Source organism: Ahaetulla prasina, chromosome 8 (assembly GCF_028640845.1).
Source record: "Ahaetulla prasina isolate Xishuangbanna chromosome 8, ASM2864084v1, whole genome shotgun sequence".
Classification (NCBI taxonomy): Eukaryota; Metazoa; Chordata; class Lepidosauria; order Squamata; family Colubridae; genus Ahaetulla; species Ahaetulla prasina.
Window position 1 is genome coordinate 1,331,315 of NC_080546.1, and position 27,793 is coordinate 1,359,107.

Here is a 27,793-nt window from a genome sequence, read left to right on the forward strand (position 1 = left end):
ACCATATATCTATCCTCCGTTACCACTAGAAAACGAGGCATCTGCATTGGCCTCTGTAAATTTGGGTCTGTCCCTACCATTACTCCATCGGCTCCAACGATTATCACCCCAACTCCGTTGGTTGCCTGTCCTACTAAAAGTGCGGTGGAGGAGGCAATTTTAGCAGGCTTATCTGCTGGACAAATTTCAACGGATGATCTGGTGGAGACTCCTGTCTCTGCCTATCCAGTTACTATAGAGCATGACCCGCAATTAAATCCTATCCGGGTCTGGAAACCCTTGCCTTTGGTAGCTTTAAAGGAAATCCTAGCAGCTCAGAATCAGTCTCTCCTTGAGCCTTTGAAACAACCCCCACCACATGAAAATGCTGCTATTAAATTGACCACTCCTGCCCCGGAGGATATCCTTTCCCGTCCTTCGAGCCCCTTTTGATACTAACTCTTCAAGTTCCTCATCTTTGCCCTCCCCTGATAGCAGAAAATCCTCCTGCATCCAAAACCCTTGTGTTTCCTCCCACCTCCTATTTACCCTTCTATCAGTGCCGTCAGGTCAGAAGAAACCTTCACGGAGGGTAATGAAAGAAAAAAAACTGATCTATTCCCCCTCTCTGTGTCCTCTTTTTCCCCCCACCTTTCTGAACTCTCAAAACATACTGAGCTAAAAATTAACCCTGTGCCTGCTGTCCCTTCAGCCCCTTGCCTCCCACCTCCAAAGCATATACCTGCTTCTTCCATCCCTGCTTTGAAAACTGCCTCCCTCCCCCCAGAGTGCCTCTCCCTTTCCCCAATGGGTACGGTCACTCAGACTATAGCCCAACCAATTTGGTTCAATTACTTCTCTATAATTGGAAACAATCTGGAAAAGAATTTGCTCACAGTGACTATATGGAAAAGATTGGCAACCTATTTCCATGAAAGTCCAAGAGCCCCTGCAAAAATTCTGTGGTGCATGGTCCTTGAATGCCTCATTTTACATGAAAAAGGACTTGCAGATGTCACTTAGAAAGTTGTCCTCCGCCTTATCAAAAAATGACTCAAAAGGATCCACAATCAAATTCATGACTTAAACTGCTGAGTTTTCTCACTTGAGGGAAGAAGATTTAAAGAGGCAACTTCCCCAGGTCTGCAAATGTTGTTTGATGATATGTGTATGTATGTAGGTAATCATTTCCAGACCTGCATAAGAATTGTAGAGATAATTGTGATGCTTGATTTGCATGGAATGTGTGTATGTGCAAAACTCATTGAGAAGGTGTGAGATTTCTGTGTTGTCTTTTGGATTTGCAAGAAATGTGTGTCTGTGTGTGTGTGCACGTGTGTGTGTGTGTGCATGTGCGCGTGTATCTAGAGTGCTTTTGCAAGAAATATGTGCCTGATTGCAATGTGTGTGTGTATCTGAGCCAGGTTGGGAGGGTGAGAGAAAGGAGGGGCTGGAATACAGCCATTTCCCCCTCAGGATGGACTTTTAAAAATTTTTCTCTCTGTCCTCGCTGGCTTATCTTAACTACTTCCCCCCCTGCCCTTTGTTGAGCCAAGGGAGGGGGTGGGCGAAGAGGGAAAACCATTCACCTCCCCCATTTTTTTCTCTCTCTGCTGTGCCCTCTGAGAAGGGAGGGACAAATATGCAGATATATTTTCTTTTCAACCCTGAAAACAATTTTGATTTTGATTCTTAACCCTGCATGCAATCTTGATTTTGATTTTGATTTTTAATTTTTTGTTTCTGGAACTTTTTGAGGTTTAAACTGCCTGATTAAACCTATACATTTATAAATGTTTTCAAAGCACAGAGTTGACTCAAAATGTGTCATTTAGCTTTGTATTTTTGAAGCTGTTAACATACATAATAAGAGTTGAAAGGGACCCTTGGAGGTCTTCTAGTCCAACCCCCTGCCCAGGCAGGAAACCCTACAGCATTTCAGACAAATGGCTATCTTCTTATGTATGGATGCAATTTTTTTAAGCAGAAACTTTTTTTTTGGGAAATGCACTCAGGTTTTCCACATAAACAGACTCACCCAAAAGCTTACAAAATGTTTTTCTTTTTTGAATCAGACTCCTCTTATTTGCTGTTTGTATTGTGTATCTTTATTTTTTAGCAGCACAAGATGTGCCCTGGTTTAGGAACTATTTCAGAGATAAATTAGAAAGTTACAGGATGTGAAGAGAGATTTAGAAGGATGAGCAGATACTAGTGCTGTGAAGGATTTAATTCGTTAATGAAGCTGAAATAAAAGTTTAATGTTAGGAGTTATGAGTTAGAAAACAAATAATGAGCAAATAAGACAAATGGTGATTTTGCTAAGATATAATGTGATTTGTTTTTGGCAGTTTTTGATAGTATGGATTTGTTAGTGAACAACTTCCACACATGAATAAAAAGGGTGGGAGTTGGGCTTTTGTTGATTGTTTATCTTTTTCTCTGTCTTCCACATAGTAACTTTGTTAAAAAACAAAACTGAGATTTGTGTGTAAACCCACCCACCCCAAGTTGTGTCATCACTTCTTTGTCCCTGCTTTTGTGTGGGTATGAATTCTAAAAGTGCTAGAAAGAAGAAAAATGACTTTTTGCCCAGGATGGACCAGCTACCTAGACAGGATAAAGAACAGAGTTCAACTTTCTTTCTTCTCTGTACTTTTGTTTAAATGATTTTACCTGTTCATCTCCTGAAGCATGTGAATCCAGCTACCTTTTCTCATATGGGAATATATTATACCAGTTTATCTGTTTAAATGCTAATCTGTTGTTGTTTCTTTTCAAGTTCTACCTGCAAGCTATCTATTCCCCCTTGGCCCCCTCCCTAATCCTCCAAAGATGCCTTTTTTCACCCAGAAAGGGAGGAGGAGGGGATCCCTTCTCATGTCTTTTAGTCCTGCAGATGACTTCAACCTGTGGAAGTCGAATACATGGGTCAAGATGCTTTCCCCAAAAGAGACACTTCCCAATAAAGAAATGGACATGTAATGAGTAAACATGTAACGATCAAAAGACTTTTTTCAATTCCCAGAAGACAGTTTGGTTCTTTCTTGTTTTATGTATTCATGTAAGGATTGTATTTGAGATTTCTATCAGCAGCTGCCATCCAAATCAACGGTGAGACTTTGTGGGTCCCTGGCCGACATATCCGTCCCTACCATCAAAAAACAAAAACAGGGGACCTTCCCTCATCTGACACCATTGACATTTCTCTGCTGCAGAGTCATACCGGCAATTGACTCTCTTCCTACAAGAGACATCTACCGCTCCTTTGGCCTTCTCTTCCTCCAAGAAGGTGGATTGTGTGTGACTTTAAAGGAAGAATGCTGCTTCTATGCCGACCATTCTGGCATTGTACAGGACTCTATGTATAAACTAAGGGATTTAACTTTGAAGATGCCCTTTCAGGATGGTTGCCTAAATTACCTGGTTTACAAGCTATTATAGTTTTAATCGGTATGATTGCATTAGGATGTATAATTTTACCTTGTATTCTACCTATTTTTGTTAAAACAATTTCTAAAAGTCTATCTTTACTAGCAGAAAGAAAGCAACTGCACAAGTCATGGCATTGTGGCATAAGCATGATCCTGCCCTTATCAATTGCTGACCATAGAGGAACTCGAAGATGATTACATCTTGCCTGCACCTAAAACCTTTTGCCTGGATGATGACTCAGAAATAGACAAGGATAGTATGGCTAATAATGAAACCGACTGATTGTCTGGCCTTAAAAAATAAAAAAGAAAGTTTGGCGACACAAATAGAGCGAGGGGCACTTCCACCATTAGGAGTGGCTATGAACTATCGAGGCCTACATGCGCCAACAATTGGACTGTAGCAATGTTTAATCAAACTGTATTAGCTTTAAAGTTGGTAAATCAAGAGCTTGCTGAAGTGTAGAGGCTCCAGTGACGTCACCCTCCTGCTGGGTGCTCAAACAGAGCACTCCGTGTTAGAAGATTGTAAAAGTCAGTGAAACAGAAAATAAATCACTGTTCACTGAGCTTAGCATAATCTCTGGGTGAAAGAGATTATCAGAATTGTGGAAGAGTGGCAGGTCTGACAGGGGGTTTGCTCTTAAGAGCGAATTTTCCTGGATTTATGACCCCACCGAATTCCACTCCTTCCAACTTCAGCACGCCCCTGTTTTTATCAGGAAAAGGAGAGAATGTTGCTTCTGCTCTAGAGAACTTATTAAATTGATTGATATTCCAAGCAGACGGAATTTCACAAGCGTTCGAACTTTGATGTAGAATCAGCACGGCAAGTACCGACTCCCTTTTGAAATTTGAAACCTTTCTTTGTCTTTGATTAATTGACTTTTAAAATGGCGTCTAAAAGTGAAAGTAAAATTTTTAGTACGATGAAGCAGCGTTACTTGTGGATTGTTACAAATGGAGTTTTTTATACTGAAAGGAGGAAGGAGAGTTATTAAGTTTGAATTCCTGATTCTTTTGAAGACAGAATGGCAGCTAAACCTTTAAAGCCTTCTGGAAGAAGGGATCTGAACCAAGTCTTGAGGAAATATTGAAAGAACAATTAAAACTTTCTGAAGATAGGCAAAAGAGATGATGGAGAATTTTAATGCAAAAATAAGAGAAGATATTCTTATGGCAGTTCAAGGACTGAGTAAAAAATTGAAGGATTGGAAGTGGAAATGCAACAGATCTCTCAGTCAAATAAGTATTTAGAAGATGAAATGAAAGGTGTTCAGAAAAAGTGGATCAAAAGACTTTTTCAATTCCCAGAAGACAGTTTGGTTCTTTCTTGTTTTATGTATTCATGTAAGGATTGTATTTGAGATTTCTGTCAGCAGCTGCCATCCAAATCAACGGTGAGACTTTGTGGGTCCCTGGCCGACATATCCGTCCCTACCATCAAAAAACAAAAACAGGGGACCTTCCCTCATCTGACACCATTGACATTTCTCTGCTGCAGAGTCATACCGGCAATTGACTCTCTTCCTACAAGAGACATCTACCGCTCCTTTGGCCTTCTCTTCCTCCAAGAAGGTGGATTGTGTGTGACTTTAAAGGAAGAATGCTGCTTCTATGCCGACCATTCTGGCATTGTACAGGACTCTATGTATAAACTAAGGGATTTAACTTTGAAGATGCCCTTTCAGGATGGTTGCCTAAATTACCTGGTTTACAAGCTATTATAGTTTTAATCGGTATGATTGCATTAGGATGTATAATTTTACCTTGTATTCTACCTATTTTTGTTAAAACAATTTCTAAAAGTCTATCTTTACTAGCAGAAAAGAAAGCAACTGCACAAGTCATGGCATTGTGGCATAAGCATGATCCTGCCCTTATCAATTGCTGACCATAGAGGAACTCGAAGATGATTACATCTTGCCTGCACCTAAAACCTTTTGCCTGGATGATGACTCAGAAATAGACAAGGATAGTATGGCTAATAATGAAACCGACTGATTGTCTGGCCTTAAAAAATAAAAAAGAAAGTTTGGCGACACAAATAGCGCGAGGGGCACTTCCACCATTAGGAGTGGCTATGAACTATCGAGACCTACATGCGCTCAACAATTGGACTGTAGCAATGTTTAATCAAACTGTATTAGCTTTAAAGTTGGTAAATCAAGAGCTTGCTGAAGTGTAGAGGCTCCAGTGACGTCACCCTCCTGCTGGGTGCTCAAACAGAGCACTCCGTGTTAGAAGATTGTAAAAGTCAGTGAAACAGAAAATAAATCACTGTTCACTGAGCTTAGCATAATCTCTGGGTGAAAGAGATTATCAGAATTGTGGAAGAGTGGCAGGTCTGACAGGGGGTTTGCTCTTAAGAGCGAATTTTCCTGGATTTATGACCCCACCGAATTCCACTCCTTCCAACTTCAGCACGCCCCTGTTTTTATCAGGGAAAAGGAGAGGAATGTTGCTTCTGCTCTAGAGAACTTATTAAATTGATTGATATTCCAAGCAGACGGAATTTCACAAGCGTTCAACTTTGATGTAGAATCAGCACGGCAAGTACCGACTCCTTTTGAAATTTGAAACCTTTCTTTGTCTTTGATTAATTGACTTTTAAAATGGCGTCTAAAAGTGAAAGTAAAATTTTTAGTACGATGAAGCAGCGTTACTTGTGGATTGTTACAAATGGAGTTTTTTATACTGAAAGGAGGAAGGAGAGTTATTAAGTTTGAATTCCTGATTCTTTTGAAGACAGAATGGCAGCTAAACCTTTAAAGCCTTCTGGAAGAAGGGATCTGAACCAAGTCTTGAGGAAATATTGAAAGAACAATTAAAACTTTCTGAAGATAGGCAAAAGAGATGATGGAGAATTTTAATGCAAAAATAAGAGAAGATATTCTTATGGCAGTTCAAGGACTGAGTAAAAAATTGAAGGATTGGAAGTGGAAATGCAACAGATCTCTCAGTCAAATAAGTATTTAGAAGATGAAATGAAAGGTGTTCAGAAAAAAGTGGATCAAAATGAAGATCAGGTTGTGATATTACAATATAAACTTATGGAAGGAGCTCTTAGAATTCGTGGTATGCGAGGAGAGCGTGAGAAGACTTAAGAAAAATTATATCAGAAGCATTGGCTGAATTTATTGAAGCGGACCCCAAGAGGTAGCTTACCAAATTGATAAAATATATAGAGTTAATTCTTGGATTGCAAGACAGAGAAAGCTTCCTCGGGACATTGTGGTTTATTTTGTGAAAAGGACTATGAGAAATCAAATTCTGCAAGTTTCATATCAGACAACTTTAAAAATTGGAGAACAGGAGTTGAAGGTGTTGAAAGAGATTCCTTCAAAGATGTTAAGAGACAGGAAGCAATTTGCTTTTTTTACACAAGAACTTAAAAAACATCAGATTCAATTCAGATGGGAGGTGCCAGTTGGACTGACACTATTCTATCAAGGAAGGAGATATAGAATTGACACGGTTTTAAAGGCAAAGGATTTTCTTTCTACAGTTTTGAAAGTCGAAATAGAAGTGATAGAAAACTTCAAGAGACTCAAGAAGGCGTGGTGACCCAAGAGCCTTTATTGCTGCCAGTATTAGAGGAACCACAAGAGCAAAGGGTGACAAGAGGAGCCCTTAAGCGTAAAGAAGAGCAACAGTCTCAAAGTAAAAGTCAGGATCCCATTATGGAAGCTGTGGGAGGAGCTAGACGGAAGATACCGGAGGAGGAGCTTCCGTTGTCTGCTTCAAAGCTTCAGGAGGCCAGTAATGGCAAATAGAATCTTGTCATGGAATGTTAATGGCTTGAATTCAGCTCAGAAAAGAAGGAAAATATTTCACTACTTGAAACAATTAAAATGATGTGATTTGTTTGCAAGAGACACATATAAAATTATCAGACCAAAAATATTTAATTAATTCAAAATTGGGTAACCATTTTGTTGCATCAGCTTTGGAAAAGAAGCATGGAATTGTTGTATATATCAGGAAGGATATACCAGCTAAGCTAATTGAGGCAGATATTCAAGGAAGATTTATTGCTATTGAACTGGTGATAGATGCAAAAGACTTTGTTGATAGGTATTTATGCACCTAATCAGCAACAAGAAAAGTTTTACAAAATGTTACATGAGAGGTTGACCCTCTGGGATTATAGTTCGTTTATTTTATTAGGAGACTGGAATGGAGTAATTGATACAAGAAGGATAAGAGAACCTCCTCCAAGAAGATACCTATACATGCAAAATTACCAAAATCCTTTTTGAAATGATGGAAGACTTTGAGTTTAGAGATATATGGAGGTTACGGAATCCAGATGAGAGAGATTTTACTTTTTTCTGATAGGCATCAATCTTTTCACGCATTGATTTTATTTTAATTTCTAATGACTTGCTTTCTAGGGTGAAGAAAGCGAAGATATTTTCGAGGTGTTTAACTGACCATAGCCCAGTATGGATGGAATTATTACAAGGGAAAAAAGGTGGTAGAACATGGAGGTTGAATGAAAATCTGTTTAGATATGAGGATAATGTAACTTATTGTAAGAAACAGTTAAAAGAATTTTTTGATTTTAATATGTACAAAGGGACACCTATAGGAACTGTGTGGGAAGCGAGCAAAGCGTTTATTAGAGGATATTGATTTTATTTGGACAACAGGCAAAGGAATAATAAACAAAAGCAGCGTAGATATTTGGAAGAAGAAATTCAAAGGAAGCAACAGTTATTAATTCAAAACCCACAAGATCATAAACTTAAAGAGGCTATAAAAATATTACAGAGTCAATTTAATATGTTAATGGCAGACCAGGTGGCAACGAATATACAATATGCTAAACATAATACCTTTTGTAATGCAAATAAACCTGGGAGATGGTTGGCATATAATTTAAGGAAGAAACAGAAAGCACGTGTCATACAAAAATAGAATATAAAGGTAAAGAGATATCAACAGGATAAAATTAAAAGGCATTCTCAGAATTTTATACTGCACTATATGCAAAAGACAAAATATTGGATAGGGATATTTATGATTATTTGAAAGATTATAAGGTGAATATTCTAACATTAGAACAGAGGAGGAGCTGAACCGCCGATAGCTACTGGAGAAATAGTGGAGGCAATTAAACAATTAAAATGGGAAAACCCTGGTACAGATGGTCTTACAGCAACTTATTATAAAAACACAGGATGAAATATTAGGCCCACTTAAAGAATTATTTAATCAGATACAATTAGGAGTGGAATACCCCGTCATGGAAAACATCTTTTATTTCACTGATACCAAAGAGGAGCAAGACTGCTCTAAACCTGGTAACTATAGGCCGATTTCACTTTTAAATAATGATTATAAGATTTTTGTAAAAATAATAGCAAATAGATTAATGTTAGTTTTACAACAAAGAATTCATACTGATCAATCTGGTTTTATAAAAGGGAGGCAGATGAGGAATAATGTTAGACAGATTATTAATATATTGGAATATTTGGAAAAGAAGAATACTTCGGCGGCACTTATTTTTTTGGATGCAGAGAAAGCCTTTGATCGATTGCATTGGGATTTTTTATTTAAATTAATAGAGAAAATGCAATTTGGAGACTGTTTTATTAGAATAATTAAAGCGATTTATGGAGAGCAAACAGCACAGATTATAGTAAATGGTAGTTTGACAGAAGTTATTAAGATTGCGAAGGAACAAGACAGGGATGTCCCTTATCACCATTATTGTTTGTTTTGACTCTGGAACCATTATTAGATAAAATACGAGAATTAATGAAAATAGAGGAATTAAGATTAGACAATATGAGTACAAAGTTAGAGCTTTTGCAGATGATGTAGTGGTTACGTTAATGAATCCTATAAATTCAAGTAGATTTTGTTGGAAGTAATTGATAAATATGGAAAGGTATCAGGATTTAAAATAAATCAGAAAAAAACAAAAGTGATAATTAAAAATATGTCTATACAACAGAAACAAAAACTAGAGGAAATGACAGGATTTGAGGTAGTAAAAAAGGTTAAATATTTAGGGGTCTATATTAGCTCATCGAACAAGAAACTTTATAAGAATAATTATGACTTGCTATGGCAAAAAGTTCAGAATGATATGAATGGCTGGAAGAAATTGCAGTTATCCCTATTGGGAAGGATTGCGGCTATTAAAATGAATGTGTTACCTAGATTTTGTTTCTGTTCCAGATGATACCTATAATTAAAAAGGATAAAAATTTGGAAGATTGGCAGAGTGGGATTAATAAATTTATATGGCAGGGTAAAAAGGCGAGGTTAAAATGAAAATAATACAGGATTCACGGGAAAGAGGTGGTTTAAGAATGCCTAATTTTAAACTATATTATGAAGCAGTAACCCTTTCAGTAATAAGTGACTGGTTTAACTTAACAGAGGAAAGAATTTTGAATATAGAAGGTTATGACTTGTTATATGGATGGCATGCGTACTTATTTTATGGAAAAAGGTGGATAGGGCTTTTAAGAATCATGTGTTGAGAAGTGCTCTTTATGGTCTGGAATAAATATTCCTATAAATTAGATTATAAGATTCCTATATGGGCGAGCCCTAGACATGCAATAGAGAATATAAATATAGAACAGAAACAGGAAATGATTACATATAAAGAACTTTTGTATGCTGAAGGAGGTAGATTGCAATTAAAATCATTACAGGTATTAAATGAAGAAGGGAGGAATTATACTTGGTTTCAATATGGGCAAATAAGTGCTAGATGGAAAGAAGATCAAAAAATTGGTATAATGCAAAGGGAGGAAAATTTAATAAAGCAAATTAGAAATCAGACCCAGGAGCATATAAAGAGATTGTATAATGTGTTGCTTGAAATAGATTCGGAAAAGGATTTGGTAAAGGATTGTATGATAAAATGGGCACAGAATATTCAGGAACCAATAATGTTGGAAACATGGGAGAAAATTTGGGTTAGAAATGTTAAGTTTACACAAGCACAGAATTTAAGGGAAAATTTTTATAAGATGTTTTATAGATGGCATTTAGATCCCAAAAAATTATCATGTATGTATCCTAATATCCAAGCGAAATGTTGGAGGTGTGATTGTGATGATGCTACATATTTTCATATTTGGTGGACTTGCAAGAAAATTAAGGTCTTTTGGATAAGAATTTGGTGGATTATTCAAAATGTACTGAAGAAGAAGATAAAGTTCCTGCCACAATTTTTCCTTTTGGGAATTATAATGGATTGTACAGGGATTGAGACTAAACTGATTTTGAACTTAATAACAGCAGCAAGACTGTTGATTGGACAATACTGGAAGAAAGAAGAGATACCTACAATAGAAGAATGGATATTGAAAGTTATTAACTTGGCTGAGATGGCTAAAATCTCAGCGTTTTAAAAGACAATACGCAGGAAAGATATTTAATTGAATGGAAAAAATGGATTGATTATCTACAAAACAGATATCAGATTAAGAAATATCAGATTGCCTTTGAATAATTAGAAAGTTATTTTATGTAATGGGGAGGGGGTTGGGAGACGAAAAGCTTTGGATGTGGTTATTTGGATTGGACTTTACCTTGTGATTGACCCGGGAAGCCGGGGGTGGGGGAGGGAGGGGGGTGTTTTGTTTTGTTTTTTTTTTTGGGAGGGAGGGGGAAAAAAGGGGGAAAATGTTTTTGTTTTTTTTAAAACTCTTTCAATAAAAAAAAAAAAAAAAAAAAAGAGCTTGCTGAAGTGCGAAAAGTTGCTTTGCAGAATAGATATGCATTAGATATTATGTTAGCAGCAAAAGGAGGTGTTTGTGCTTTGATTCATTCGCATTGCTGTGTGTATGTACATGATAATGAATTGAATATCACTAAGACAATAACTGTTATGGAACAAATGATTAAGGATAATCCCTTGGTAGGGACTGGTTCGGGTGCCGTAGACATATGGGGAGCCATGTGGTCCTGGCTGCCTGATGTGTCCTGGATCCGAGGGTTCATTATGACAGTGATCATGGGTATTATTGCTTTGACTGCATTATGTTGTTGTGTACAATGTTTACCTTCATTGCTTGCTACTTTTAGACAATGCTTTAAGCCAAACAAACAAGTTGACATTCATATGATAGGAACTGAGGTTCTTGTTAATTCTTCATATCAAACAAAAAAGGAGGAGATGTGGGAGTGAAATGGTTTTTGCTGAGTACATGCAGGAATGCATGAGAAGTCAGTTAGATCTTCTGCCTGCATGGCAGAAGAGATAGCTTTGTGCAAAACAAACATCTTGATAAAGCCTGCGGTTTAGGTTAAGACACACAGCAGATAATGAATGTTTCCTTCCTTTATCTGTATCAGGAGCTGTCACCTGGCAGGAAATGTTGCAATGCCATTGTTCCTTGTGCTATACTGTCTCAATAAAAGAGTGACTAGGGCTTCGGCTCGACGCACTCACCCCGAGGAAGCCATGAGTGTCGGGTCTTAATGAACACCTACATCCCACACTACAAAAATGACACTGGTTCTTCTTGTCCTTCCTCTCCCACCCGATTTTGCAGTGGCCTCAATATCTCAATAACGTCACCCACATTTTCCTGCTGCGATTCTTCCTAAGCATCGTGCAATTGAAAATTATATTTGAGGAGAAAGCCTGCAGTATTCCAATGAGACATTGATTTACAAAGGCACTCAGCCCATGGCTATTTGCTCTGAAATTTATAATACGGATGGGCTGGCTCCAGAGCCTTTCTAGGAGTCTGGGGAGGGCAAAAACGGTCTTCCCCTCCCACCCCAGAGGTCCTCCGGAGGCCGAAAATGGCCTATTTGCCAACTTCCGGTCCCAGGGGAGGCTGGGGACAGCAAAAAACAGGCCTTATGTTAAAGCTACATACATATTATAAACCAGAAATATTTTTGTTAGGGAGAGTACCAGAAAAATATAATAAAGGGAATTTGTATTTAATATTGCATGTCTTGACAGCAGCAAGAATTGTATTAGCAGTTGCAAGTATTGGAAAAATGAGGAAACTCCAAGAGAAGAAGATGTCCTTAAAAAAAATATTAGATTGCGTAGAAATGGATAGACTGACATCACAGATAAAAGGACGATGCAGAATATTTTCAAATATGGGATTTTTTTTATAACTGGTTGGATAATAGAAGTAGAAATTAGGTGCTGGGAAAATATGATGATGATGATGATGTTATTGTTGTTGTTGTTACTATTACTATTAACAATATTATTATTGTTATTATATGTTATATAATTATGTAAGCCACTGACCTGGACATTACACTGTTTACAAAGCACATAAGTATGTTAATTGAAAATGTATAAATAAACTATATATATATTTGTTTTCGTAGGTTTTCACGGGTATAGGTATGTAGGTCTTGGCATTTTGGGGTCTTTTCCCGTGTAAGGTTGAGAGTATCTTGGTGACGTTTTGACGAGGTCTCACTCATCATCTTCAGGCTGGTGTCTTCGGCTTCGTGCTTCTGTGAGCAAAGCGTGGTCGGAGCTACTGTCTCTCTATAAATACTATTCGTACAAGCACAAAGCCAAAAGCACCAGCCTGAAGATGATGAGTGAGACCTCGTCGAAACATCGGCAAGATACTCTCAACCTTACACAGGAAAAGACCCGAAAATGTTTGGACCTTTGTCTAATCTGAGGGCTGGGAGGAGAAGGGTTGGGGTCTTGGGTTGACCAAACAGAGAAGTCTTCTAATCCTCTGAACAATCATCTCTTTGAAGGAAAAACAAACATTTTGTCCTTCCACATGAGCACAAAATAACACTGGGTTATTTTCGGCTGTTGTGGAAACCCGTCTTGTTTATTTGTCTTTCCACCAACTCAATTAGAGAAATCCCGGAGGAAGTTTTCATGTTGCAGCGAGCTGAGCTGAGCAACCATCCGGCCTTCCCTTCCATTCCTGGAATTTGCTGTTGTTTCTCTATTTCGGGGGAAACGATGCTTCCATCCTCGCCCATTTTTTTCACACGCCCCTCTTGTTTTGGATTTCAGTCATGGGGAGGACAGGAATATGGCCTTGGGAACCTGTTTCCTTAAAAATAATTTGGCAATCATTTCACGCATGGATCGGTGGAGGCGCAAACAGGGCGGAGGGATGGGATCGGATGGGAGACCACCAGGAAACGCCACGGCTGGGAAGTTGAAAAATTACCCTGGAAAAAACCAGCTGGTTCCCTTGAGGCATAAGAAAAGGGCAAATTGATGTGATGAGCAGATGACAAGCTGAGTTCAAGTGAATTTGGATTGACTAGGTCAGTGCTTGTCAACTTTGGAGACCTTAAGACAGGGGGACTTCAATTCCCAGAATTCCCCAGCTTTGCTGGAAAATTCTGGGAGTTGAAGTCCCCCGTCTTAAAATCTCCAAAGTTGACAAGCACTGAATTAAATGATGCTGAGCGGGGACAGATCTTAATTAACGTTTAGGACGGGGGGCTCTCAGACCCAAGACTAAATTTGTCCAAAACCATGTGTGGGAAACTATTTCCAAGAAGTTGCCAAGAAAACTTTGTGGACGTGTCTATGGAGCCCTTTTAAAAAATCAACTTCTGAACTTCTGAAGACTTTTTCCCTCCCTTTTTTTTAATCCTGCTGCAGCATTCCGGGAAATCCAGAGCAAAGCAGGAAAAGGCGGATGGGGGGAGGAAAAACATGCAAAAATTGTAGGACTGAGATGGGTGATCTCCTCTGGGGTTTTTCCTTCACTTGCCTTCATTTGAACAGGACAAAATCTCTTTGGGAATCCTTTCCTGTTCCCAGCCCTTCAAAGGGGAAGCTAATTTTTTGTGTGTGGGGGGGAGAGGTCTCTTCTCCCCCCCCCATCAGTCCATCCAGCCCCCTTGGCCCAGTGAGCCAAATGCCTTTTGGGATGGGGGGGTCTCTGCAATTTGAAGAAGAGACTGGACAGCCTTTGAAGAAGAGACACGGTATAGAGCCGGGGGTTGGACTAGGAGACCTCCAAGGTCCCTTCCGGCTCGGTTATTTCTTATGTTATTCTGTTGTTCTGTTATTCAGGTATTCCACATTCTAAAACACACCATTTCTAACCTTCGGGTGACCCTGTTTAGAAAGTGGACACTCCAGGAACATTACAATTCATTCTGGGTTATGTAATGTTTTAACGTTTGGCATCCCTTTTTTCATAATATTCATAAACAGCCTTGTTAGCAAGACGGGCAGCATGTAAATTTGAAAGAAAAAGGGGAGGGGAGGAGAGGGGAGGGGAGAAAGAAAGAAGGAAGGAAGGAAGGAAGGAAGGAAGGAAGGAAGGAAGGAAGGAAGGAAGGAAGGAAGGAAGGAAGGAGGAAGGAAGGAAGGAAGGAAGGAAGGAAGGAAGGAAGGAAGGAAGGAAGGAAGGAAGGAAGGAAGGAAGGAAGGAAGGAAGGAAGGAAGGAAGGAAAGAAAGAAAGAAAGAAAGAAAGAAAGAAAGAAAGAAAGAAAGAAAGAAAGAAAGAAAGAGCATGACTTCACAGAGGCTTTGAACCTGAAGGGGTCCAAACCAGGAGCTTCAAGAGGAGGATGGGGGGGCTGTTCTCCACCCCCTCCCCTTGCCTGCAGAAGGGAGACCCCCTCCTCGAATGAGGGCTGTGCCAGGCCAGCTCAGCCCAAGCCACACAAAGAGCCCATTCAGGGCAGAGGGGGAATTTATGACCTGGCTCCAGCATCACCTTTTCAACTCGGGGCCTTGGCTCAGCGCCTCTGGAGGAGCCTGTGCCCACCAATGGACGGCATTCCTCAGCCCTGGGACCCCCTCCAAGCTAAACAAACAAGCTTGTCAGGGGCTCGTGGCCTGGCCACACACACACACGTACACACACACACACCCCTGCACGCCTACCTGCAGTCCATCATGAGCTCATCCAGCATCTGAGCCACCAGGGTGTCCAAGGCGCTGGCAGAATGCTGGGCTTTGTGGGCCAGGTGGACCAGCTCCAAGTTGGCAGCCTGCATTGGGCAGAGAGCGGAAATGCCAGAGGCCGGTGAGAGAGGTGCCCTGCATCCAGCCCTGGCAGCCCTCTGGCTGGCCCATGGGGCAGCTGAAGGATACACAATGCACACACAGGCAACACGCAGAATTTCTTTATTAATGTGTGCCAGAGAAAGTTATTTTAACTTATCTCCTCCTCCTCCTCCTCTCTGCACTGATGATGTTCCCTAATTGGGTCATGAAATGTTTGCAAGAAAACCACCAGGCTCAGAGAGCACCGAGGAGCCCTCATTTCAATCCTGAGTGCCAGGAAATTGTTATTTGCCTAACTAGTATATATAAACTAACTATGTATGTTTGTAGAAAGGCATGATATTGCTTTAAGGCTGTGCTGCATCATGCAAGCATCCTGATTGGTTGAGCTCTGTAGCCAATGTATAAAAGGACTACTAAATTATGGCTTGTGGGGAATCTACAGGGACGCTACAGCATTGTAACTTGATGAGATGCTGCAACTGTATATTTGAGCTTTATGATCGTTGCTTGATCATGGCTAGTTACTGATACCTCAAGATACTGACTGTTGTGAATTGAACTGTGTTTTGCCGAACTGAAAGAGGACCTTGTTTGTTGTGCAAGTCTATATTTGGTAAGAAGACTGGCTTTATATGTGTATGACCTGGAATTGTTTTTGGACTATGTCTTTGCCTTTTCCCTAAAAGTAAAGGAATATCACACAAAGTAAAGAAAAGTAAAGGAATATCAAACCCCAGTTTGTCTGCAAGTGACTGTTATTGTATACAACCAGTCTCAGTCGTTTTCATGCGTAGGGTACTCTGCTCAACAGTCCACAACCTTGGTTGTGAACCCAGATTACCCTTAACACTGAGCGACAAAGATTCTCCTTTATTAGCCCCTTTTGAGACCCAGACCCATTCGACACACGTTTAACTCAATTAATGCCCATGTGTGAGTTCAGATGCTATCAACTCAGCACCGTCCTGCCGACTGTAGTCAAAAAGGCAAGATGGAGGCCGTGCTGGTGCGATCCATGTTGCGCCTGGTTTTTTAAGAGCATCGCGTTCAAGACAGGATCGGCTCGTTCTACTAACTGACCGAGGCCACAATCATTTGGGACCACAGAGAAAAGCAGAATCTCTTCTAGACACTCACCAGCCGGTCTGCAGCCCTGGCAAGAAGATTCTGGGCATCCGTCCTGTGGCTGCTGTCTTCCCAGTAGGAGGAGAGAACCACCACTGGTTTGACGTTCCCCCAGGGAAGGTAGTAATACTGACAGCCTGGAGATGGAAAAGGCAGAGAGGCCTCTGTTTATGTCAGTTTTGGAAGGCAATTTTCTTTTTGCTTCGTAACTGCCACATATTTCAGCTGGGAAGTTGGGGGGGGGGTTGTTGCTGGAGTTGTAGAAAGTTAGTCATAACTTTCCGTATTCAAGGACATCCTGCATCTGATGGAGACTGCCTGAAAATTGTATCCAGTTGATTGTGAAGAGTTGATTGGACAATGTGATGAACTTGTGGGTGTGGGGCAGGGCTGTGAACTGTCAACTGGGTGTGGAAAACCGGGAAGCTTTCAGTTTCCGGTTTTCCCAGCTGTGCCAACATGACATCTCTAATAAATTGGAACTTTGAGGAACCTCAAGCCTCAGAGCTTTATTCCATTGGGGGTGTTCCTTGGAACCCTGACAGTTTATTTATTGATTACATTTCTATTCCAGCCACCCTGCCTGAGTGGCTCTCCGCCTGTAGGAGAAGAAGAGCTGAGAGAGCTGGGGGTGGAGTTAAGAAAGGCATCAGTCTAGAATCCTTACGTTCCCACAAACCATCTTGTGTCCAAGCCCTCTTGAATTCCATGGGCCCTTTTCTGGTGCCAATTTGGTATTGTACATCCATTGACTAGATTCTTGTCTGCAGGCTTGAGAAATGAATCAAGTTAACTGGATCGTATGTGTGATCCTCATCCTTCATGCCTGACACCACCCAAGAAGCAGCAAGTTCTTATGGAAGGTTTTGCATTTTTTATATATAATATTGTAGATAGATGATAGATAGATAGATAGGTAGGTAGGTAGGTAGGTAGGTAGGTATGTAGGTAGAGAGCTAGAGGTAGAGATAGAGATAGAGATATAATAAAATATTATATAAAATATTATATATAAAAATGCAAATATATATAGAATTAAGTCAGTTAAGCATGTCACCATGTCATGACCACTTTCTTTAGACCAAGGTTTCTCCACCTTGGCAGCTTGAAGATAGGTGGACCTCAAAGCTGGCTGGGGAACTCTGGGAGTTGAAGTCCGCCCATCTTCAAGTCACCAAGGTGGACAAATATCAGATTAGATGTTGCTTCAGGGACCTTCCGAGCCCCACCATCCTACCAATCGATGAACACTCTCAGGATGGATCAAGAGTTTTGTCATTTTCAGATCTTCTCTTCCTTGAAGAAGACCTAGCTGAGAAGGGACGGTCACGATAAGCAAGCCATCCCATCCAGGAGGAGCAAGATCAAAGATCTCCCATTCCAGAGTAAATCTCTGATGACCCACCCGAATTCCATCTCCGGTTCGGCTCTCCATGGTCCACCTGCCTCTGACTCCCACCTCCTTCCTTACCATCAAAGACCGCCCGGCTGAACTGCGTGGTGGACGCCAGGGGCAGGCAGGTGTTGTCAAATTTGTTCCCGTAGTTGCCGATGCTGACCTCAAACTGGATGGCGTCACCCACGCCCTGCAGCATGGTGGCCGAGTAGAAGGCGGCGAAAAGATTGTATTTCCGCCGACGGAGGTATTTCTGAAAAAGACAAGAGAATGGGGGTCATTCTTGGAGAAGCCCATCTTAGGTACTCTATGTTGTGTCTTGCCCGCTCTCACCGCAGCCGGGGTCTTCTTATCTGCTTCCGAACGCTGAGGAATGTCCTGGTATGCCTCCCGGCCCCAGCCCTGGCTCCATGTCCAGACAGGCTGAGGAGGAGGAAGCACCTCCCGGCCCCAGCCCTGGCTCCATGCCCAGGCAAACGGAGCAACTAGACCCCTCCCCCTCCCCCACAGCATGTGAGCCTGAGGGAGGTCAATTGCCAACAGCTGCAGACTGGAGTGACCCACACGTCAGAAGAATTGATAGGCGGAGGCAACAGAAGGAAGGGAGGGGCAGGCCTGGATAAGTGCTGAGTCATGGAGCCACACCCCATGGGCTATATAAAGGACCTGCTTTCTGGCATTCTCTGAGTCAGGCAAAGTCTAAACATATCTTGCTGAAGTCACTTTCTGGTCTCCTGCCTGCTCTGAGGACTTTGCTAGGACTTTGGCAGAGCTGCAGAGGCACGCCTGATTCGGATTTCCCTGACCCGGCCGTCAGCGGAGGAGTGGGACACGACACTCTAGTCTGGACTAAGAGCCACTCCTGGGATTTGTAACTTACTTACAACAGTTTGTTTAGTGACTGCTCAAAGTTACAACAGCACTGGACGAAAGGGACTTAGGGCCGTGTTTCACACTTAACAACCGTTCCAGCATCCCTGGGGTCAGGTGATCCAAATTTGGACACTTGGCAACAGACTCATATTTATGACGGTCGCAGTGTCCCGGGGTCATGTGATGCCCCCCCCCCTTTTGCGACCTTCTGATGAACAAAGTTGATTGGGAAACCTAATTCACTTAACAACCATGTGACTAACTAAACCACCGCCGTGATTCGCTTAACAACTGTTGTCAAGAAAAGTTGTGAAACGAGACAAAATTCTCTTAGCAATGGTCTCGGTCAGCAACGGGAGTTTTGGGCTCGACTGTGGTCGTTAAGTCGAGGACTAGCTGTAACACAAAGTTTAAAAGGGATACACCCCCCCACACAATTAAAATGAGAATAAAAATGTTAAAATTTAAAAACCAAAGACGATTGAGGGGGGTGGGGATCTTCTCTCTGCCCCATCAGCCACCCCCAATGTACCAGGTCCCCGTCAGGGCTCTCCCAGAAGTCCGGGAGGGAGGTGTGTGCAAGAAGTCGGGAGCCAGGACAGACATCGAAAGCGCTACGAGTTTATGTCACGCTTCCTAGACACAAGAATCTGATCTACTAATGGTCAAGGCAAAGAAGAGTCCACAGGGTTCAAGGCAGGCTGGACTTGGGTCTCCTATGGGGGCGTAGAGACTCCAAACTGATGGTGTGTTTGATTCCGCCAGATTCAGCCTCCTCATCTCTTACAGAAGGGGTCTCCAATCTTGACCACTTTAAGACTTGTGCACTCCGACTTTGAGGAATTCTGGGAGTTGAAGTCTACAAGTCTTAAACTGGTCGGGTTTGGAGACCCCAGCCCTAGATGATCACTTAAGGATACAACCCCCTTTCACTGAAAAGAAGATGAAGACGTTAATGGCCACGACATCTCCCCAGGAGGTCTATGGCATGAAAGCTTTACCTCCACTCTCAGGATGTCATCAGCAGGGATGTCCCCCAACTTCTGCTCAATGTGATCCACCAGCTTGGTCTCCAGTTCCACCAGCAGTCGGCCACGATAGGCCACTCCTTCTCCCTTGGGATATAAGAATGAGCCCATGAGAAGGTGTTCCCCCCCCCCCTTCACACAAGCCAGCTCTCGCTTCCAACTTGGCCAATGGAGTGAGGGCCTCTGGTGGCTCAGACTGGTAAGACAGTCTGTTATTAATACAGCTGCTTGCAATTACTGCAGGTTCAAGTCCCACCAGGCCCAAGGTTGACTCAGCCTTCCATCCTTTATAAGGTAGGTAAAATGAGGACCCAGATTGTTGGGGGCAATAAGTTGACTTTGTATATAAATATACAAATAGGATGAAGACTATTGCTAACATAGTGTAAGCCGCCCTGAGTCTTCGGAGAAGGGCGGGATATAAATGCAAATTTTAAAAAAAACAAAAACCCAACTGCTTCTCCAGGGTTGCATGCAAGCTACTCAGAATAGCTGTCTTACCTTGCCACTGTTGAGCTCTTCATAAGGGTCAGGGAATCCGGTGAACTCCCTCGGACTGCCGTAGAGGTTGATGTAACATGGGCCAAAAGTGGGCAGGAAGCCAAGGCCATCATCAACTGGGGAAAGAAAGTCACGAAGGTAGAACTATGGAGACAGTTGTCTACCTGAAATAACCTATCTTAGAGTCCACCCAAATATTCTTCTACCGGTGGCCCAAATAGAAGCAGGAGGTTTCTGAATCTTTTGAAAACAGTAGAATTGAGAAGAAATCCTTGTATTTTTTTTTTTCAACTCATGACATTAAACCAGGGTGAGAATGGACAGACACGCTGGCCATCTTTACTCAGTTATGAGATCACATCCATACAATGATCTCCGCCTTCTGGATTTCTAGCAATCGAAGCAAGATGTCCACCCTCAGAAGGCCACCAGTAGAGAAACTCAATGACCACACTCATGGTTTGGAGATAGCTTCACCAAAACCAGATAAATGTGCAGCCAACTTCCCAGATTAAGTATTTTTGGCATGCTATATTTCCATCCTGTTCCATAAGTGTTTCTCACCTTGGCAAGTGGAAGGCAGGTGGACTTCAACTTCCAGCAAAGCTAGCTGGGGAATTCTGGGAGTTGAAGTCCACCCATCTTCCACCTGCCAAGGTGGAGAAACTCTGAGTAAGCAAGAGAGAACAGCAATGCTGATTGGGGAGTTCTGGGAATTGAAGTCCACCCATCTTCAAGTCATCAAAGCTGAGACACATGGTGCATTGTGCAGGAGGGATGGCGGGGGGAAAGGACCACTCCAGAAAGATTAACCCTAAATCTCCCCTCTTTCGCAGAGTTAGACATGCACAATCACATCGAGTGAGGATTTAAACTGGGATTACAGATCAAAGCAAGGTTGATGATGATCATCGCCCCAAGAGAGTCACATGCCTTCCCCGACTGACGTCACGTGCATCGTGCATTCAAGGGTTGGAATTTGGGTTCCAAAATGATTCTAAATTCGTTTCAGAAACACACTCAGGAGGTGGGGGTGGGTGGGGAGAGAGAGTCATGCTAAGGACATACTGTCTGTTGCTTTGAAGAGTTTCGTAGTGGCGGGAAACTCATCTGAAGCACAAAGAAAGAGGGAGGGGGGGAAAGTGAAAAAGTGAAGTCCTTTTTGGCGGTGTACCATCACAGCTTCTGCTAAAGAAGAGGACATCTGAGACCATCCGAGAGATGGTAAAAATGAAGAGATGGATTTTTAATAGAATGACACAGTTGGAAGGGGCCTTGGAGGTCTTCTAGTCCAACCCCCTGCTCAGGCAGGAGACCCTCGACCATTTCAGACAAATGGCTGTCCAATCTCTTCTTAAAAACTTCCAGTGTTGGAACATTCACAACTTCTGCAGGCAAATTGTTCCACTGGTTGATGGTTCTCACTATCAGGAAATTCCTCCTCAGTTTTAGGTTGCTTCTCTCCTTGATTAGCTTCCACCCTTTGCTTCTTGTCCTGCCCTCGGGTGCTTTGGAGACCCGCTAAGAACCTGGTTTAGGAAAACTCAAATTGCAGAGGTCGTAACTCAGTGCTGTGAACAGTGCAGGAAGAGTCTTGCCTTGGTCCTGCCGTGGTCTTCACAGATGGCTCACCGGCCCTGGACTAGAGAGCCCATCAGCCAGTCCCTCTGACCTCCAGGTTGGCTCCCTCAGGCAACAGAAGCTCCCATCTGCCAGCTTGCCAGCTAAGTGCCAAGCCGGCCGAGGGATCAGGGCACTCGGAACCTGCTCACCTTCCAGTTCTCCTCCCGGAGCAGAGATTTTGGACATGCAGAGGTAGCTGGTGCCGATGATGTCATTGTGAGTCACCCGGTCCCTGCAAAATAAAATGTTGAGCCAGTTACCTGCTAGCAACGATACAGTCCCACTAGGATCAAAGTTGTCAGCACAAGGGGAGATTCTGCAGCCCTGGTAACTTTGGGACTCTTGTAGCGTGGGAAATGTGAACCCGAGGAGGAGGAGGAAAAGGAGAAGGTGGAGGCAGAGGAGGAGGAGGAGGAGGAGGAGGAAGGGGAGGAGAAGGAGGAAGAGGAGGAGGAGGAGGAGGAAGAGGAGGAGGAACATGAGGAGGAGGAGGAGGAGGAGAAGAAATGGAGGAGGAAGAGGGAGAGGAGGAAGAGGAGGAGGAAGAGGAGGAGGAGGAGGAGGAGGAACATGAGGAAAAGGAGGAGGAGGAGAAAAAATGGAGGAGGAAGAGGGGAAGGAGGAAGAAGAGGAGGAAGAGGAGGAGGAGGTGGGTTCTCTAAGCTTATATGTTTTCTTGTAGACATTTCATGACCCAACTAGATAACATCATCAGTGCTAGAAGGAAATGGAGTTTACTCAAACTGCTCAGAGTCCCCATGGTTTTGTGGGGCTTACGAAAAGGGGAGGACTGAACTGCAGCCCCCAGCTAGAAACAAGGCTGCCTGGCTCCTTTTCCTGCCCCAAACTTTGCAAACTGGGGAGGGTGGGGATCAAGTTATAAATGATGGAGCCAGGCGGGATCCAGTCAGTGGCTCCTCGCTCTTTACTCACCAGTCCATGACGCGGATCCTCATCCTTTCACACATGGAGGGAAACTGCAGGGAAGAGGAGAAAGGGCCGGGTCAGAGAGAGGTTTGGGGGAAAGAGAGGATGCTGAAAAGACCGGGGGGGGGGATAGATAGCCTCTGGGGTCTCACCATGGCAGGCAGCGTGATGATCTGGTTCCACTGCGGATTGGCGTTCTTCTCCACAATCTTGCTACACAGCTACTCAGGGGAAGGAAAAAAACCGCTGAGTAAGAGCCCCCTCTCCTCTCGGGGGTTCCACTACCCTCCTCTAGGCCAGGGGTCTCCAACCTTGGTCCCTTTAAGGCTTGTGGACTTCAACTCCCAGCTTTGCTGGCTGAGGGACTCTGGGAGTTGAAGTCCACAAGTCTTCAAGGGACCAAGGTTGGAGACCCCTGCTTTGCTGGCTGAGGGACTCTGGGAGTTGAAGTCCACAAGTCTTCAAGGGACCAAGGTTGGAGACCCCTGCTTTGCTGGCTGAGGGACTCTGGGAGTTGAAGTCCACAAGTCTTGAAGGGACCGAGGTTGGAGACCCCTGCTTTGCTGGCTGAGGGACTCTGGGAGTTGAAGTCCACAAGTCTTAAAGGGACCGAGGTTGGAGACCCCTGCTTTGCTGGCTGAGGGACTCTGGGAGTTGAAGTCCACAAGTCTTGAAGGGACCAAGGTTGGAGACCCCTGCTTTGCTGGCTGAGGGACTCTGGGAGTTGAAGTCCACAAGTCTTAAAGGGACCAAGGTTGGAGACCCCTGCTTTGCTGGCTGAGGACTCTGGGAGTTGAAGTCCACAAGTCTTCAAGGACCAAGGTTGGAAACCCCTGCTTTGCTGGCTGAGGGACTCTGGGAGTTGAAGTCCACAAGTCTTAAAGGGACCGAGGTTGGAGACCCCTGCTTTGCTGGCTGAGGGACTCTGGGAGTTGAAGTCCACAAGTCTTGAAGGGACCAAGGTTGGAGACCCCTGCTTTGCTGGCTGAGGGACTCTGGGAGTTGAAGTCCACAAGTCTTAAAGGGACCAAGGTTGGAGACCCCTGCTTTGCTGGCTGAGGGACTCTGGGAGTTGAAGTCCACAAGTCTTAAAGGGACCAAGGTTGGAGACCCCTGCTTTGCTGGCTGAGGACTCTGGGAGTTGAAGTCCACAAGTCTTAAAGGGACCAGGTTGGAGACCCCTGCTTTGCTGGCTGAGGGACTCTGGGAGTTGAAGTCCACAAGTCTTAAAGGGACCGAGGTTGGAGACCCCTGCTTTGCTGGCTGAGGGACTCTGGGAGTTGAAGTCCACAAGTCTTAAAGGGACCGAGGTTGGAGACCCCTGCTTTGCTGGCTGAGGGACTCTGGGAGTTGAAGTCCACAAGTCTTGAAGGGACCAAGGTTGGAGACCCCTGCTTTGCTGGCTGAGGGACTCTGGGAGTTGAAGTCCACAAGTCTTAAAGGGACCGAGGTTGGAGACCCCTACTCTAGGCAGAAATCCGGCTCAACAGAGAAACAAAACAACAGGTAGCCCTCAACTTATGACCGCAATTGAACCCAATGTTTCTGTAGCTAAGTGAGACTGTTGTTTAAGTGAGTTTGGTCCCGTTTTACGACCGTTCTTGCCACAGTCGTGAAGCGGATCCTGCGGTTGCTAAGTCAGTGACACCGTTGTTAAGTGGCTTCCCTGTTGACTTTGTTTGTCAGAAGGTCGCAAAGGAGGATCACGTGACCTTGGGACACAGCGGCCGTCATAAATATGAATCAGCTGCCCAGAAAGTCTGAATTGTGATCACGTGACTATGAGGGATGCAGCAACGGTTGCAAGCGTGAAAAACATCATATTTAAATGAACAGCTGTAAGTGGAGGGCTGCCTTTATGCCTGCCCTTCTTCGTTTATCTTTGAATTTCATTCCCCCTTTCTACTCCCTAGATCCCTTGGAGGAAAGAGCTCCAGTTCCAAAGGGCCACGTAGCTCCTGAAAGTCCGGAAGACTTTCCCCTCACAATCCTTCCCAGCTTAATCAGAATAGAGTTGGAAGGCACCTTGGAGGTCTTCTAGTCCAACCCCCTGCTCAACCAGGAGACCCTATGCCATTTCAGACAAGTAGCTGTCTAGTCTCTTCTTAAAAACCTCCAGTAATGGAGCACCCACAACTTCTGGTGGCAGGCTGTTCCACTGGTTAATTGTTTCTCATTGTTGGGAAGCTTCTCCTTAATTCCAGGTTGCTCCTCTCCTTGATGAGTTTCCATCGGTTGCTTCTCGTCCTGCCTGCTGGTGCTTTGGAGAATAATTTGACCCCCTCCTCTTCTTTGTGGCAGCCCCTCAAATACTGAAATATTGCTATCATGTCACCTCTAATCCTTCTTTTTTTTTTTTTTAGACTGGCCAAGTGCAAATCCTGCAACCCTTCTTGGTATGTTTTAGTTTCCAGGCCTCTGATCCTCTTAGTTGCTCTTTTCTGAACTTTTTCCAAAATCTCAACATTTTTTTTGTCTTGTGGTGACCAAAACTGGAGGCAGGATTCCAGGTGTGGCCTTACGAAAGTTTCATAAAGTGGGATTGAGACTTCACACGGTTTTGATTCTATGCCTCTGTTGCCAAGGATCGTCTTGGCTTTTTTGGCCGCCGCCATTAATGACACTGGGGAGGGGGAGGGGGAGCCAACGTACCGTTTTCCCTGCAAAGGTAACTTCCACAAAGGGATCCACCAGGTTCTTCTTGTTGCTTTCAAAGCCGAAGATCTGCTTGACGCTGTCCATCACGGCATCATCCACTGCAACCACAAAATCCTCAGGTTGGAAGGGACGAGGCAGCAGATGAATCGGGGAGAGAGGTGGGGATTGGCTTCCCCAGGGAGGGAGGGAGGGAGGGAGGGAGGAGGAAGGAAGGAAGGAAGGAAGGAAGGAAGGAAGGAAGGAAGGAAGGAAGGAAGGACGGACAGAAGGAAGGAAGAAGGGAGGAGGAGGAAGGAGGAGGGAGGGAGAAAGGAAGGGGAGAGAGGAGGAAGGAAGGAAGGAAGGAAGGAAAAAGGAAGGAAGGAAAGAAGGAAGGAAGGAAGAGAGAGAGGGAGGGAGGGAGGGAGGAAGGAAGGAAGGAAGGAAGGAAGGAAGGAAGGGTGAGAGTGAAGGAGGAAGGAAGGAAGGAAGGAAGGAAGGAAGGAAGGAAGGGGAGAGAGGGAGGGAGGGAAGAAGGAAGGAAGGAAGGAAGGAAGGAGGGACGAACAGAAGGAAGGAAGGAGGGAGGGAGGGAGGAAGGAAGGAAGGAAGGAGGGACGGACAGAAGGAAGGAAGGAAGGAAGGAAGGAAGGAAGGAAGGACGGATGGACAGAAGGAAGGAGGGAGGGAGGGAGGGAGGGGAAGGGAGGGAGGGAGAAAGGAAGGGGGAGAGGGGGAGGGAAGGAAGGAAGGAAGGAAGGAAGGAAGGAAGGAAGGAAGGAAGGAAGGAAGGAAGGAAGGATGGAAGGAAGGAAGGGGAAGGAGGGAGGGAGGGAGGGAGGAACAGGTAATCTTCAACTTACAACCAGAATTCAGCCTAAAATTTCTGTTGCTAAGCGAGACATTTGTTCAGTGAGTTTTGCCCCCTTCTACCCCCTTTCCGGCCATACTTATAATAAGTGAATCGCTGCTGTTGTTAAGTGGGTAACATGGTTGTTAAATGAATCTGGCTTTGCTTTTCAGAAGGTGGCAAAAGGAGATCACGTGACCCCAGGACACTCCAACCGTCATAAATACCTGCCAGTTGCCAAGCATCTGAATTGTGATCACCTGGCCCTGGGGATGCTGCAGCGGTCATAAGTGCGAAACACAGTCATAAGTCCCTTTTCTGAAGTGCCATTGTAACTTTGAGCGGTCACTAAATGAAGTGTTGTAAGTTGAGAACCACTTGCATATGTGTGATAAATGGGACAGGACAGAACAGAACAGAACAGAACAGAACAGAACAGAACAGAACAGAACAGAACAGAGTAAAACAGAGTAGAGTAGAGTAGACAGGACAGGACAGAATAGAAAATAGAACAGAACAGAACAGAACAGGACAGAACAGAACACCATATAGAAAAAGAATATAATGGAACGGAACTTTTCATTGGCCAAGTGTGATCAAAGGACACACCATCATCATCTTAAGGCACCAGGAATATCAAAGGAGGAATCGGGGGATTCGGTTCTGATCAACCCTTCTCTTGTCCCTTGAATGAGGAGGTGACCCATTTGCAGGTGCCACAAATCGGCCTAGGAGGCCTTAGAAGTGAGACGAAAAAGCTCAAAAACAATTTGGACAGACCAGAGGAATCTGTCCAATCCATTTTCGCAACTGGTGGAGCTTTCTAACAATTCTGAGACAAATAAAGATTCCAGCCCCTTGGGTTGGGTAAAGAAGCAGCTGCCAAGCTGCCCGTCCTCAGTGAGGACAGCCACGTACCTCCAGGGGTACCAGGAGGCCACGGGAAAGAGGCTCATGGAGATCGACCTCTTGAGATACATTGATTCTAACTGGAAACTTAATTCACCTCCTGGGGGATCCTGTACCTTAAGCCCCTCACCTCGCGTCAAGAAATCTTGTCAAGGAAAACTATCTGGTCCAATCGGGGTCGGTCACCAGGACCGGAGGTTTTGTCTTCTGAGCTTGTCACCACATCAATGCTGGAGCCCATCTTCAGGGAACGTCTCTCTTGGAGGTCTTCGAGTCCAGCCCGCTGTTCAAGCAGCAGAACCTATGCTAGTTCAGATAAATGACTGTCTAGACTCTTCTTGAGAACCTCCAGTGATGGATCACCCACAACTTCTGGTGGCAACTTCTGTTCCACTGGTTAATTGTCCTCACGGTTAGGAAGTTTCTCCTGAATTCCAGGTTGACAAGCCCAGAAGACTAAACCTCCAGTCTCGGAGACCGATCCAGATTGGATCCTGCAACATTATCCTGGGACCATGTAGGTTCGCCTTCATTTTTGAAAT

General features: G+C 43.8%; 1 protein-coding gene across 1 annotated transcript in view; it reads right to left on the minus strand.

Annotated features, from left to right (window-relative positions):
- The window catches only part of DYSF (dysferlin), a 154,535-nt gene that overhangs the window by 97,420 nt on the left and 29,322 nt on the right, over positions 1–27,793 (minus strand). The window contains exons 13-22 of the mRNA XM_058193062.1: positions 25,508–25,611; positions 23,008–23,076; positions 22,862–22,905; positions 22,078–22,160; positions 21,374–21,415; positions 20,306–20,421; positions 19,778–19,891; positions 17,979–18,156; positions 16,520–16,644; positions 15,257–15,363 (exon numbers count right to left, since the gene is read on the minus strand). Of these exons, the coding sequence (XP_058049045.1) occupies positions 15,257–15,363; positions 16,520–16,644; positions 17,979–18,156; positions 19,778–19,891; positions 20,306–20,421; positions 21,374–21,415; positions 22,078–22,160; positions 22,862–22,905; positions 23,008–23,076; positions 25,508–25,611 (982 nt within the window). The remainder of the gene's footprint in view (positions 1–15,256; positions 15,364–16,519; positions 16,645–17,978; positions 18,157–19,777; positions 19,892–20,305; positions 20,422–21,373; positions 21,416–22,077; positions 22,161–22,861; positions 22,906–23,007; positions 23,077–25,507; positions 25,612–27,793) is intronic.